The 13,822-nt window shown below is 43.5% G+C and overlaps 1 protein-coding gene across 2 annotated transcripts; it reads left to right on the top strand.

Annotated features, from left to right (window-relative positions):
• The first annotated feature begins 294 nt into the window (after window positions 1-294).
• LOC307141922 (otoraplin-like) lies at window positions 295-9,258 on the top strand. Of its 2 annotated transcripts, XR_013818398.1 has the most exons (5): window positions 311-470; window positions 6,333-6,472; window positions 6,560-6,670; window positions 6,751-7,506; window positions 8,770-9,251. XR_013818398.1 is itself a non-coding variant. In XM_079842407.1 (4 exons), exons 1-4 carry the CDS (start codon window positions 350-352, stop codon window positions 6,772-6,774), a joined length of 396 nt encoding a protein of 131 aa, XP_079698533.1. In that variant the 5' UTR covers window positions 295-349; the 3' UTR covers window positions 6,775-9,258. The 2 variants fall into 2 exon arrangements, 1 of the variants encoding a protein (XP_079698533.1); XM_079842407.1 differs by having other exon boundaries at window positions 295-470; window positions 6,751-9,258.
• Window positions 9,259-13,822: the final 4,564 nt, after the last annotated feature.

The following is a 13,822-nucleotide window of genomic DNA, read 5'->3' on the forward strand; positions in this document are numbered from 1 at the left end:
TTCATGTTAAACCATGCTAAAACATGCAACCAATGTGGTAAAACATGCTAGAAACACGTGTGTTCCCTTGCTGTCTCAAACTTCAATTTCAACAATTCAATTCAAACTTTCAAGCCAACTTCAAAGTTTAACACACTTCATAGCTATAGCTATTTCACAGCAGTTCATAATGCGAGTCGGTGGACTGAAGAGAGTATTCATCTGGAGAGTGCGACTGTTTTTCCCTGGAGCTGGAATGTGTGGCTGGACTCTCTTCTGATTGGCTGAGCTTCTACAGAGACTCTCAGTTCTGCTGCTGACTGGGGAATGTGGCATTCAGAAGAGATTCCTCCTGCTCTAGTATCTGAAGATGGACAAACCACACGGCCTGATGCTCCTTTTCATCCTTTTCATCGGGTGTCACATGACAGGTGCTGCTCTCATGGAGAAACTGGCTGACATCAAGATCTGTGCAGACAAGGACTGTTCATGTGAGTTTGCACTGAAGTGTGTTTACAATTCAATATTTTGTACTTGAAATCAATATTCAGCCAGTTGTTAATCACTTGTTTAAGTTTTTGACTAGTTTTGAAGCTTTGAAGTTTGTTGTGCATGACAGGTTTTGTTGTGACAATACTGTATGCCCCAGTGTTGCTTTCAACACACTGTATATTCTCTCCTGGGCAAAACTTTTAGAAATAAAAAAGTTTTTTTTTTTTTCACAGTAATGCCATAGAATAGCCATTTTTGTTTCCACCAAGAACCTTTGAGTGAACAGTTCCTAAAATAATTTTTTTTTTCTTAGTGTGAAGGACATTTGAACTCTTTCCCTGACAGTGTATTATATTTTTTTAAGTTACCAGCCACCACCAGAATTTTTGATCATTTTCAAATAATTTTTTGATAATTTCATGGCACCCAGAATATTTAGTTTAGTTTAGTATGAAAATCTGAACATGCAATATATCAAAAGAGAAAACAGACCGTCTGCTTTTAAAAACCGAGTTCATTCTAGCTTTGTGCATTCTTTCTTCATCAAAGATGAAGAATGTGGGTAACATTCATAAAAAAAAATAAGGTAGGGCCCAATGAAATTCAAATTAGTTTTATCAGTTTTATCTTTTTCCAAATCCCGTTTTTCCCCCCGTTTTTCCTGTTTTAATGTTTCTGGACTATTTAACAACCATTTATTAAAAGTTTAACACAAATGTGAACTCAGAACCAAAGTCTGCGCTGTAGTGAACTCAGAACCAGAGTCTGCGCTGTAGTGAACTCAGAACCAGAGTCTGTGCAGTAGTGAACTCAGAACCAGAGTCTGCGCTGTAGTGAACTCAGAACCAGAGTCTGTGCAGTAGTGAACTCAGAACCAGAGTCTGTGCAGTAGTGAACTCAGAACCAGAGTCTGTGCAGTAGTGAACTCAGAACCAGAGCAGAACCAGAATCTGTGCAGTAGTGAACTCAGAACCAGAGTCTGCGCAGTAGTGAACTCAGAACCAGAGTCTGCGCAGTAGTGAACTCAGAACCAGAGTCTGTGCGGTAGTGAACTCAGAACCAGAGCAGAACCAGAATCTGTGCAGTAGTGAACTCAGAACCAGAGTCTGTGCAGTAGTGAACTCAGAACCAGAGCAGAACCAGAATCTGTGCAGTAGTGAACTCAGAACCAGAGTCTGCGCAGTAGTGAACTCAGAACCAGAGTCTGCGCAGTAGTGAACTCAGAACCAGAGTCTGTGCAGTAGTGAACTCAGAACCAGAGCAGAACCAGAATCTGTGCAGTAGTGAACTCAGAACCAGAGTCTGTGCAGTAGTGAACTCAGAACCAGAGCAGAACCAGAATCTGTGCAGTAGTGAACTCAGAACCAGAGTCTGCGCAGTAGTGAACTCAGAACCAGAGTCTGTGCAGTAGTGAACTCAGAACCAGAGCAGAACCAGAATCTGTGCAGTAGTGAACTCAGAACCAGAGTCTGTGCAGTAGTGAACTCAGAACCAGAGTCTGTGCAGTAGTGAACTCAGAACCAGAGTCTGTGCAGTAGTGAACTCAGAACCAGAGTCTGTGCAGTAGTGAACTCAGAACCAGAGTCTGCGCAGTAGTGAACTCAGAACCAGAGTCTGTGCAGTAGTGAACTCAGAACCAGAGCAGAACCAGAATCTGTGCAGTAGTGAACTCAGAACCAGAGTCTGCGCAGTAGTGAACTCAGAACCAGAGTCTGCGCAGTAGTGAACTCAGAACCAGAGTCTGTGCAGTAGTGAACTCAGAACCAGAGCAGAACCAGAATCTGTGCAGTAGTGAACTCAGAACCAGAGTCTGTGCAGTAGTGAACTCAGAACCAGAGCAGAACCAGAATCTGTGCAGTAGTGAACTCAGAACCAGAGTCTGCGCAGTAGTGAACTCAGAACCAGAGTCTGTGCAGTAGTGAACTCAGAACCAGAGCAGAACCAGAATCTGTGCAGTAGTGAAGTCAGAACCAGAGTCTGTGCAGTAGTGAACTCAGAACCAGAGTCTGTGCAGTAGTGAACTCAGAACCAGAGTCTGTGCAGTAGTGAACTCAGAACCAGAGTCTGTGCAGTAGTGAACTCAGAACCAGAGTCTGCGCAGTAGTGAACTCAGAACCAGAGTCTGTGCAGTAGTGAACTCAGAACCAGAGTCTGCGCAGTAGTGAACTCAGAACCAGAGTCTGTGCAGTAGTGAACTCAGAACCAGAGTCTGTGCAGTAGTGAACTCAGAACCAGAGTCTGTGCAGTAGTGAACTCAGAACCAGAGCAGAACCAGAATCTGTGCAGTAGTGAACTCAGAACCAGAGTTTGCGCAGTAGTGAACTCAGAACCAGAGTCTGCGCAGTAGTGAACTCAGAACCAGAGTCTGTGCAGTAGTGAACTCAGAACCAGAGCAGAACCAGAATCTGTGCAGTAGTGAACTCAGAACCAGAGTTTGCGCAGTAGTGAACTCAGAACCAGAGTCTGTGCAGTAGTGAATTCAGAACCAGAGTCTGTGCAGTAGTGAACTCAGAACCAGAGTCTGTGCAGTAGTGAACTCAGAACCAGAGTCTGTGCAGTAGTGAACTCAGAACCAGAGTCTGTGCAGTAGTGAACTCAGAACCAGAGTCTGTGCAGTAGTGAACTCAGAACCAGAGTCTGCGCAGTAGTGAACTCAGAACCAGAGCAGAACCAGAATCTGTGCAGTAGTGATCTCAGAACCAGAGTTTGCGCAGTAGTGAACTCAGAACCAGAGTCTGTGCAGTAGTGAACTCAGAACCAGAGTCTGTGCAGTAGTGAACTCAGAACCAGAGTCTGTGCAGTAGTGAACTCAGAACCAGAGTCTGTGCAGTAGTGAACTCAGAACCAGAGTCTGCGCAGTAGTGAACTCAGAACCAGAGCAGAACCAGAATCTGTGCAGTAGTGATCTCAGAACCAGAGTTTGCGCAGTAGTGAACTCAGAACCAGAGTCTGTGCAGTAGTGAACTCAGAACCAGAGTCTGTGCAGTAGTGAACTCAGAACCAGAGTCTGTGCAGTAGTGAACTCAGAACCAGAGTCTGTGCAGTAGTGAACTCAGAACCAGAGTCTTTGCTGTAGTGAACTCAGAACCAGAGTCTGTGCAGTAGTGAACTCAGAACCAGAGTCTGTGCAGTAGTGAACTCAGAACCAGAGTCTGCGCTGTAGTGAACTCAGAACCAGAGTCTGTGCAGTAGTGAACTCAGAACCAGAGTCTGCGCAGTAGTGAACTCAGAACCAGAGTCTGTGCTGTAGTGAACTCAGAACCAGAGTCTGTGCAGTAGTGAACTCAGAACCAGAGTCTGCGCAGTAGTGAACTCAGAACCAGAGTCTGTGCTGTAGTGAACTCAGAACCAGAGTCTGTGCAGTAGTGAACTCAGAACCAGAGTCTGCGCAGTAGTGAACTCAGAACCAGAGTCTGTGCAGTAGTGAACTCAGAACCAGAGTCTGTGCAGTAGTGAACTCAGAACCAGAGTCTGTGCAGTAGTGAACTCAGAACCAGAGTCTGTGCAGTAGTGAACTCAGAACCAGAGTCTGTGCAGTAGTGAACTCAGAACCAGAGTCTGTGCAGTAGTGAACTCAGAACCAGAGTCTGTGCAGTAGTGAACTCAGGACCAGAGTCTGTGCAGTAGTGAACTCAGAACCAGAGTCTGTGCAGTAGTGAACTCAGGACCAGAGTCTGCGCAGTAGTGAACTCAGAACCAGAGTCTGTGCAGTAGTGAACTCAGAACCAGAGTCTGCGCTGTAGAGAACTCAGAACCAGAGTCTGTGCAGTAGTGAACTCAGAACCAGAGTCTGCACAGTAGTGAACTCAGAACCAGAGTCTGTGCAGTAGTGAACTCAGAACCAGAGTCTGTGCAGTAGTGAACTCAGAACCAGAGTCTGTGCAGTAGTGAACTCAGGACCAGAGTCTGTGCAGTAGTGAACTCAGAACCAGAGTCTGCGCAGTAGTGAACTCAGGACCAGAGTCTGTGCAGTAGTGAACTCAGAACCAGAGTCTGCGCAGTAGTGAACTCAGAACCAGAGTCTGTGCAGTAGTGAACTCAGAACCAGAGTCTGTGCAGTAGTGAACTCAGAACCAGAGTCTGCGCTGTAGTGAACTCAGAACCAGAGTCTGTGCAGTAGTGAACTCAGAACCAGAGTCTGCGCAGTAGTGAACTCAGAACCAGAGTCTGTGCTGTAGTGAACTCAGAACCAGAGTCTGTGCAGTAGTGAACTCAGAACCAGAGTCTGCGCAGTAGTGAACTCAGAACCAGAGTCTGTGCTGTAGTGAACTCAGAACCAGAGTCTGTGCAGTAGTGAACTCAGAACCAGAGTCTGCGCAGTAGTGAACTCAGAACCAGAGTCTGTGCAGTAGTGAACTCAGAACCAGAGTCTGTGCAGTAGTGAACTCAGAACCAGAGTCTGTGCAGTAGTGAACTCAGAACCAGAGTCTGTGCAGTAGTGAACTCAGAACCAGAGTCTGTGCAGTAGTGAACTCAGAACCAGAGTCTGTGCAGTAGTGAACTCAGAACCAGAGTCTGTGCAGTAGTGAACTCAGGACCAGAGTCTGTGCAGTAGTGAACTCAGAACCAGAGTCTGTGCAGTAGTGAACTCAGGACCAGAGTCTGCGCAGTAGTGAACTCAGAACCAGAGTCTGTGCAGTAGTGAACTCAGAACCAGAGTCTGTGCAGTAGTGAACTCAGAACCAGAGTCTGTGCAGTAGTGAACTCAGAACCAGAGTCTGTGCAGTAGTGAACTCAGGACCAGAGTCTGTGCAGTAGTGAACTCAGAACCAGAGTCTGTGCAGTAGTGAACTCAGGACCAGAGTCTGCGCAGTAGTGAACTCAGAACCAGAGTCTGTGCAGTAGTGAACTCAGAACCAGAGTCTGCGCTGTAGAGAACTCAGAACCAGAGTCTGTGCAGTAGTGAACTCAGAACCAGAGTCTGCGCAGTAGTGAACTCAGAACCAGAGTCTGTGCAGTAGTGAACTCAGAACCAGAGTCTGTGCAGTAGTGAACTCAGAACCAGAGTCTGTGCAGTAGTGAACTCAGGACCAGAGTCTGTGCAGTAGTGAACTCAGAACCAGAGTCTGTGCAGTAGTGAACTCAGAACCAGAGTCTGTGCAGTAGTGAACTCAGAACCAGAGTCTGTGCAGTAGTGAACTCAGGACCAGAGTCTGTGCAGTAGTGAACTCAGAACCTGAGTCTGTGCAGTAGTGAACTCAGAACCAGAGTCTGCGCAGTAGTGAACTCGAGTCCCGTTTTATTGATTACAATAAAGACTCTGTAATAGGACACACATGCAATTTTTATTATTTTTAATGTGATGACCAAAAACGTGCTTCTGAGAATGTCCCCATTTATAAAACCAAACTTTTGAAGATGTACGACATTTGATAGAAAACACATTATTAGCACTGTAACCAGCAGATGGCAGCAGAGAAGCACTTATTGGCTCATATTAGCCATTTTCAGTAATATTTTTTAAAAAACATTTTTAACTTCTGAATAAATATTAAACATCACAAAATCACTACGTTTAAGTATGAAGTCTCATAAAGTCTCAAACAAAGCAAACACCGCACAAATGTGCAAAATTAATCTTTAATTTACAGTGTGTTGATGCTTTTTTTTTACACTAAAATCGAATTGAACTTCGCTGAGGATGAACACTGATGGATTATTTTGTTATGTTGTCTTGCCTTTGAATGACTAAATTAATGCTAGGCCTGATATTTAAGTGACTATATTCTGATTATAAACTAAATATTACACTCAGGATACCTCAGGATATTGAAGATACCGACTCATTGCAGAATACCTTAAATGAATAATGGTCAATATTGTTGTAAATATTATAGATGTCACATGTTTCTGCCTCACAGATGTTATTTCAATGGCTCAAGCTCTTGAAGACTATGTGGCCTCAGACTGCAGATTCATAAACCTGAGGAGAGGCCAGATGATCTATGTGTTCTCTAAACTCAAGCCTGTAGAGGGCGCTGGAGTCTTCTGGTCTGGAAGCGTGCGTCTCTGACATTTACTCTGCATTTGACATTTGTCTCAGCTGATCTGTGCGACACCATAAATCACGCCAGCTTTGCTCTTGCAGGTTTACGGGGACCGCTATGTAGACCAGATGGGTGTCATGGGATATTTCCCCAATAACTACGTCAATGAGACGCATGTTTTTGAGAAGAAGACTGTTGAGATCCCAACGACGGTGAGTGTGTGTGATATAATGCACTGATCTTGAAAAAAGTTCACATTATAAGGCATTATATTCTCTCTCTCTCTCTGTAGGACATGGACTTCTTCTGTACGTAAAGACACCTGCGGTTCTCAACCTTTTTGACCCCTGTTGTCCACAACAATATTTCAAGGCCCTCTATCTCTAGTGTTGTATTCAAATCTTATTTTAATCTATGGCCACACCTAGTTTGAAAAATAAATCACTAAAATAATTATAAATGAATTCCAGAGAGAAGAGTCACTCACTTTTCCAGTTGTTCGAGCTAAGCATTAAGGAAAAGGGTCTTTAAAAATATTTTACAACCCAGTGAAATATTTTAGAGCTTGGCATAAGAAAATATTCTTTACAAAAATGCCTGTGGCCTTTTAAATGGGTCATATGAAAAGTTAATTATGTTGATTATTAGAATATGTTAAACATTATTTTTCATACATTTTTGCAGCTCCTCTATTCCCAGTCCGTCTAAAACGCACTAATTTCTATAAAGCCCCGCTTTCTGAAAAGCCTAGAGTGCTCTGATTGGCCGAGCTCCTCAATCGCTGTATTCTGCTGTCAGGCCAGTAGTTGGCGATGTCCCTTAGTACAGAAACTGGGGTAACACTTTAGAGTAATGGTCCATCATTAATAAGTAATTATGCAGGAAGTAATGCAGTAGTCGTGTAGCTCAAACAGTAGAGCGTGGTGTTAGCAACGCCAAGGCCATGGGTTCGATTCCTAGGGAAAGCAAGAACTGACAAAATGTAAAATGTGTACCTTAAAAACAATGTAAGTCGCTTTGGATAAAAGCATCTGCCAAATGCATAAATGTAAATGTATTACATTGACACTTCAGCTACTACTATTAACTAACGCTGAACTAATTATTAATCGAATTTAGGACTAAGATAGTTCCTTATTAGGTAATCAATAAGTACTGAAGGAGATTGGCATCACTAAGAACTAATAGGTAACTATGACAAATTACAAAGAATTACTAATTACAACATTAACATGTCTGAGATGTGAGCATTGTCTTTTTTTACTCTCAACGTGATCATAAAATGCATCACTAATTACTCAAGTGTTACCTAGTCACTCTTCAAGGACTACTAGTGATCTGACCATCATATAAATCTTTTTCACTTTAAAATAATAGTCAGGTCACTAAATTGTAAAATCTAATCAGTTAGACTTATTTCAAACAAAAACATTCAAACCAATTGCCTTAAAAAAAACAAGTAAAGTGAAATAGGAAGAGTATATGTTGTGCTTAAAAATGCTTAGTTAGTATAGTTCACTTACACAAGAGTTCTAGTAACTAAAAAAGAGCTGTAGTTTAGATTTACTCTTGACTTAGTACATCTACCATTGTTGTGTTTTGATGCTGATTGTTGAAGTCTGTGTGACTCAAGCAAGATATTGTCACAAATATAGAGGGATTATATCAGCTATTTATCAGCTTTATCAGCTAATTATTCAGTCAGAAGCTTGGTCAACTTTTATAAGCAACCTATTTATTACTTCTCTTCCTTTAAAATCAAATATCTGTGATTTCTTGTTGCATCGCTGCATCAATAGGAAGAGACTAACAATAATATCAATGTTCCGAGTGGCCAACCAATGGGAACACTGATCTCCATAATGGCGAGGGGTTTTTTTTGCTGTTGTTTTTTTGCTTTACACAAAGGCACTCAAACCAATCAATTAATCTTAACTTGGGTTTTCTGAGTAATAATGCATAGTATGTGAATAGTACAGATTACTAGATTTTTTTTTACAATTAAGACATTAAGTAAAGTTAAATAAAAAGTGTTAGTTAGAATCACTGTTGGATTTTTACAGTGTAGTAGTTACAGTGACTAGTAACACTTGAGTAGTGATGCATGACTTCATTCAGAGTAAAAAAGATAATTGATTACGTCTCAGACACACCATAATGTTCTTTATAATTTATCAGTTAGTTATTAGTTATTAAGGAGGCTAATCTCATGCAGTAATTATTGATTGTCTAATAAGGAACTATCTTCTAAATTTGATACTTACTGATTAGTTAAGCATGTTTCTATGTTAGTTAATAGTAGTAGCTGAAGTGTTAATGTAGTATTACTCACTAGTCCTGCATAATTACTTATTAATGACAGACCATTATTCTAAAGTGTTACCGAAACTGGAGAAGATTTCCATGTCGTGTACATGCACAAACAGATACTCTACACACTAAAGGAAAAGGTTAAAAAGCATCATAACCCCTTTTATGACTTTTAAAAGTCTAGAATTACACTTTTGTAATTAGGCTACCTGACAAGATTTTCCAAGACTATTCTCCAAACGAAAATGAAATGAAATTTAAGTTGTTTTAGCTCATTTTAGTGGCATTTAGTGGCATTTTGCCTTTTATTTAAAATCATGTAAAGTCATTTTGGTGCTTGTACGTTTGCTGAGGCCTCTGGTGAACCCTAGTGAACCACTGACCCATACTGTTCTTTGCTTTATATAAGATTTCCTTTGTGCATTTTATCAAAATGTTTTACTTTGCATCTGAAACTAGCTGAGGAATAAACCTTTTATAGTGAATCTGTAATTCTCTGTCCTTGACATTCAGCAGGCTATTGAGGATGAAGGAGATATGAATAGCAGAAAATATTAGATTTTTTAAAGCAGATTATTAAATGCATTGCCTGGAAAATGCACCTATAAACTCTAACGTTGTCACAATATACTGGCGCGCGCCATCCGTTCCTCAGATTTCTCTTCCGAAAAGGGAGGCCTGTCGGCAGTGTGTGTGTGTGTGTGATGGGTAGGTTTAGGGGTAGGGGTAGTGTGTGTGTGTGTGTGTGTGTGTGTGAGATGGGTAGGTTTAGGGGTGGAGGTAGTGTGTGTGTGTGTGTGTGTGTGTGTGTGTGTGTGTGTGTGTGTGTGTGTGTGTGTGAGATGGGTAGGTTTAGGGGTAGGGGTAGTGTGTGTGTGTGTGTGTGTGTGTGTGTGTGAGATGGGTAGGTTTAGGGGTAGGGGTAGTGTGTGTGTGTGTGTGTGAGATGGGTAGGTTTAGGGGTATGGGTAGGGTGTGTGTGTGTGTGTGTGTGTGTGTGTGTGTGTAAGATGGGTAGGTTTAGGGGTATGGGTAGTGTGTGTGTGTGTGTGTGTGTGTGTGTGTGTGTGTGTAAGATGGGTAGGTTTAGGGGTATGGGCAGTGTATGTGTGTGTGTGTAAGATGGGTAGGTTTAGGGGTGTGTGTGTGTGTGTGTGTGTGTGTGTGTGTGTGTGTGTGTGTGTGTGTGAGATGGGTAGGTCAAGGGGTAGGGTGTGTGTGTGTGTGTGTGTGTGTGTGTGTGTAAGATGGGTAGGTTTAGGGGTATGGGTAGTGTGTGTGTGTGTGTGTGTGTGTGTGTAAGATGGGTAGGTTTAGGGGAATGGGTAGTGTATGTGTGTGTGTGTGTAAGATGAGTAGGTTTAGGGGTATGGTTAGTGTGTGTGTGTGTGTGTGTGTGTGTGTGATGGGTAGGTTTAGGGGTATGGGTAGTGTGTGTGTGTGTGTGTGTGTGTGTGAGATGGGTAGGTTTAGGGGTAGGGGTAGTGTGTGTGTGTGTGTGATGGGTAGGTTATGGGGTAGGGGTAGTGTGTGTGTGTGTGTGTGTGTGATGGGTAGGTTTAGGGGTAGGGGTAGTGTGTGTGTGTGTGTGTGTGTGTGTGTGTGTGATGGGTAGGTTTAGGGGTAGGGGTAGTGTGTGTGTGTGTGTGTGTGTGTGTGTGTGTGTGATGGGTAGGTTTAGGGGTAGGGGTAGTGTGTGTGTGTGTGTGTGATCGGTAGGTTTAGGGGTAGGGGTAGTGTGTGTGTGTGCCAACCTTGAACGTAGGGGGGAGCTCTCCTCTTTCTGACCTGAGGGTCCGGAGCGACTCGAAGGAGCCGGAGCGGAGGGTTTGCTGGGCCGCTTCGGATCAAGGCGCCTGCCTATGAGGTTGCTGGCGAGGGAATGGGCGACCGCAAGCTCCTCAGATCGAAGTGGGTGGGGGATTACCCTGGTCGCTCCTCCAACCAGAGAACTCCTTCCTATGAGAGGGACGCTCTCTGGACTGAGAGGTGACTCGCGGGGTTCGTCTGGCCAGTCGATAGCGAGCTTTTTTGTAGGGTGCGAAAGCACGTCAACAAGCTCGCCGTAGCCCGCTAGGCGGGAAAGCGTCGTTGATTAAAGCAGGCCCGAAATCCTCTTAGGATTGCTGCAGTGAAAACGACATCATCTAGCCCGAAAGAAGCCCATTTGCGCGCTTCTGGACTAGGACATTAGTCTGACGTTGTCATACTCAATTCTAGTCAGAATATGAGTCGGATCTGCTCCGTTGGGCTGCGATTATGGGGCGTGTTTTAACCGAACCAGGAAAGACCTCAATTGGATAGACCTACAACCAATCAGAGCAACGGAGCGACGCATAACGTTAGTTGTCAAATATCAACAGAACTCAACTGCACACAGTGTTGCCAAGTCCCCGGTTTTGCCGTGGGATGTTTTTCCATGTCCGTGGGTTGAAGCGACCCCAATTATGTGATATTTAGACCCAGGCAACCCAGCCAAAAAAACACATATTTTACCCCCCAAACACCATTTTTTTCTGGAGAACCCCCCCGGAAAGCTATTGGGCTTGTTTTTGGCTAGTTTTGAGTAGCAGTTGGGCGGGTTTTGTTGTGAAAACTTGGCAACCCTGTGCACGCGCGCTGGAGGAAGTAAGTGTAAACAAGGTTTGCCGGTGTTGTAAAAAAGAATTTAAGGAAACACAGAGTTTACTTACCAACACGATCATCATTTCTGAGAGAAATAGTGAAGGTGAATGCATATACGAACAAGTTCTCCGTTTAGGATTAGAACAAATTCAACCCAAGCGCTCTTTGGTGACGTGGATGATTACGTTACTGTTGATCATCTGTCCATCATTGTCTAAAGCCCGCCCTGACAATTTGATTGGTCCAAACAGCTTCTGTTTGGGCATAGTTGCTCCCCAACGGATCGAGTCCAGACCGAACTGCCGACCTCAAATGTTGTGGGCGGGGCTAAGTTCGGCTGGCATCCAGGCTTCTAGGACATAAGTAGTCGTGTGAAAACTCGAGGCCCGTCTGCTCGCACTCCACATCCTCGAGCTCTACATCCGAACCCCAGGTCGCGGACCCAAAGGAGGTCTCCGCAGCTTCAGGAGCGCGACGGGGAAAAACGGATCACTCCTCCTCAAAAACCGTGAGCCTAGTGCGGAGGGTTTTGAGAAGGAGATTATCACAGAATTTGCACTTCGAAACGCCCTGAAACGCCTCGTGCGCGTGTGACAACCGCAAGCCTTTAAAACACTTACTGTGAGGGTCGTCATTCGCAATAAAGCGAGTGCACGGCGGCAGACAGCGACGAAATCCCATGGCACTTCACCGCAAGGAGAACAAAGTTCCATCATCCGCAGTCGCTGAAGTGCTGGGGACAAAAGTTGAACGAAATCCAATATATTTGGGCCAGAAAAACCGAGACTGAAGGGCTAAAAATGGTCGCTTCGTGAAGGCAGAGAAATCTGAGGAGCGGATGGGGCGTGCACGAGTATAGAGACAGAGCGACATGCATAATCTGAAGACCACGCCCGTCGGGGGGGAAACAATCCAATGCTCTCCATTGACTTTGTATTGCGTGAAGCGCCTCCTTGTCATTTCGGACTTATAACAAATAACAGAACAATGTCTAAAAGCTGATATGTGACAAGGTGTACAGCAAACAAGCTAAACAAAACCCAGAGCCAAAAACCCAGGGCCCGTATTCATAAAGAATCTTAATGCAAAGAGTAGCTCCTAGAGACAAAATTCTAAGAAAATTCTTAGAAATGTGGGCATTTACTCTTAAAATTAACAAAAAAATCCTAGTAAAGAAAAAAGTTATTCAGAAAGCATCTTAACCCTTAAAAGAGGTCTTAAAGGGTTAGTTCACCCAAAAATGTAAATTCTGTCATTAATTCCTCACCCTCATGTTGTTCAACACCCGTAAGACCTCCGTTCATCTTCAGACACAAATGAAGATATTTTAGTGTAAAGCTGATGCTGAGAAAGGCTTCAGATAGGCCTCCATTGGCATTCAGTACATTTACACTCACAAGACCCATAAAAGGCACTTAAAACGTCGTTACAAAGTCCATCTCACCACAGTGACTCTACAATCATTTTACGATGCGACGACAATAGTTTTTGTGCGCAAAAAACCCCCAAAATAACACCTTTATCCAACTTGTTCTTGTCTTCCGTGTGCCTCCACGACGCATGCGCGAGAATATGACGCAGATCCGGCGTTCGGACACATGACCCAGAAGAGATTTGTTTACAAGCAGAAGAAGACGCGCGTATCTCAGCTGTTGAATTCTACATTGATCGTGCTTTAGGTCTCGGTGTAGTTCTCAAAATGGGGCTTAAAGGAGCTGTATGTAGGACTGTGGCCAAAACTGGTACTGCAATCACTTTCAAATGACTGTAGAGCGGTGTATCCCCTCTCCCCCTCCCCTGACTCGAGGCTGCCAGATAGGCTGCAGGATCCAGCAGGAACGTAGGCTGCTACAGGAGCTTTCAATGGCAAGTGACGAGTCCTACACAGTACGTTTTTTTTCTTTCTGTTAATTATGTTTATGCTTCAAGAGCGATGTTTTGTGAAGTAATTATGAATCGCAAAAATGTACTAATGGCGATTAGCCAAATATAATCGTAAATATGAACGCTCGTATGTGACAGTACATTCCCACATGAAAAAATACTATAGTAAAATTACAGCAAAGCTAAATAACATTAGCAATGGTCATACAGGTCCACTTGCAGCATGTTTTGTCCACTATATATGCGAAGAACGAATGAGGAATCATTTTTACTGAGGTAACGTTAGGCTACAGTCTCAAATACGTTTTCACATTGCCATATATAGGCGTGCTAATGTTGTTTTCCTCAGCGTCCCAGCATAATGACAGAGAAACGGGCTCTGATAATGCATTACTAATGTTAGCAATGACGACTCGCCGTTTTTATTTACCAAACAATTCCTTAACGTTACCTTTTCAATTCAATGACCCACCTCCTCCATCTGCGCTAACCTAACGTTACTTTGCACGAACAAGCATAACTTTGTTCGACTGTCATGAATATTT

This window comes from Gobio gobio (assembly GCF_949357685.1).
Source record: "Gobio gobio genome assembly, chromosome: 18".
Lineage (NCBI taxonomy): Eukaryota > Metazoa > Chordata > Actinopteri > Cypriniformes > Gobionidae > Gobio > Gobio gobio.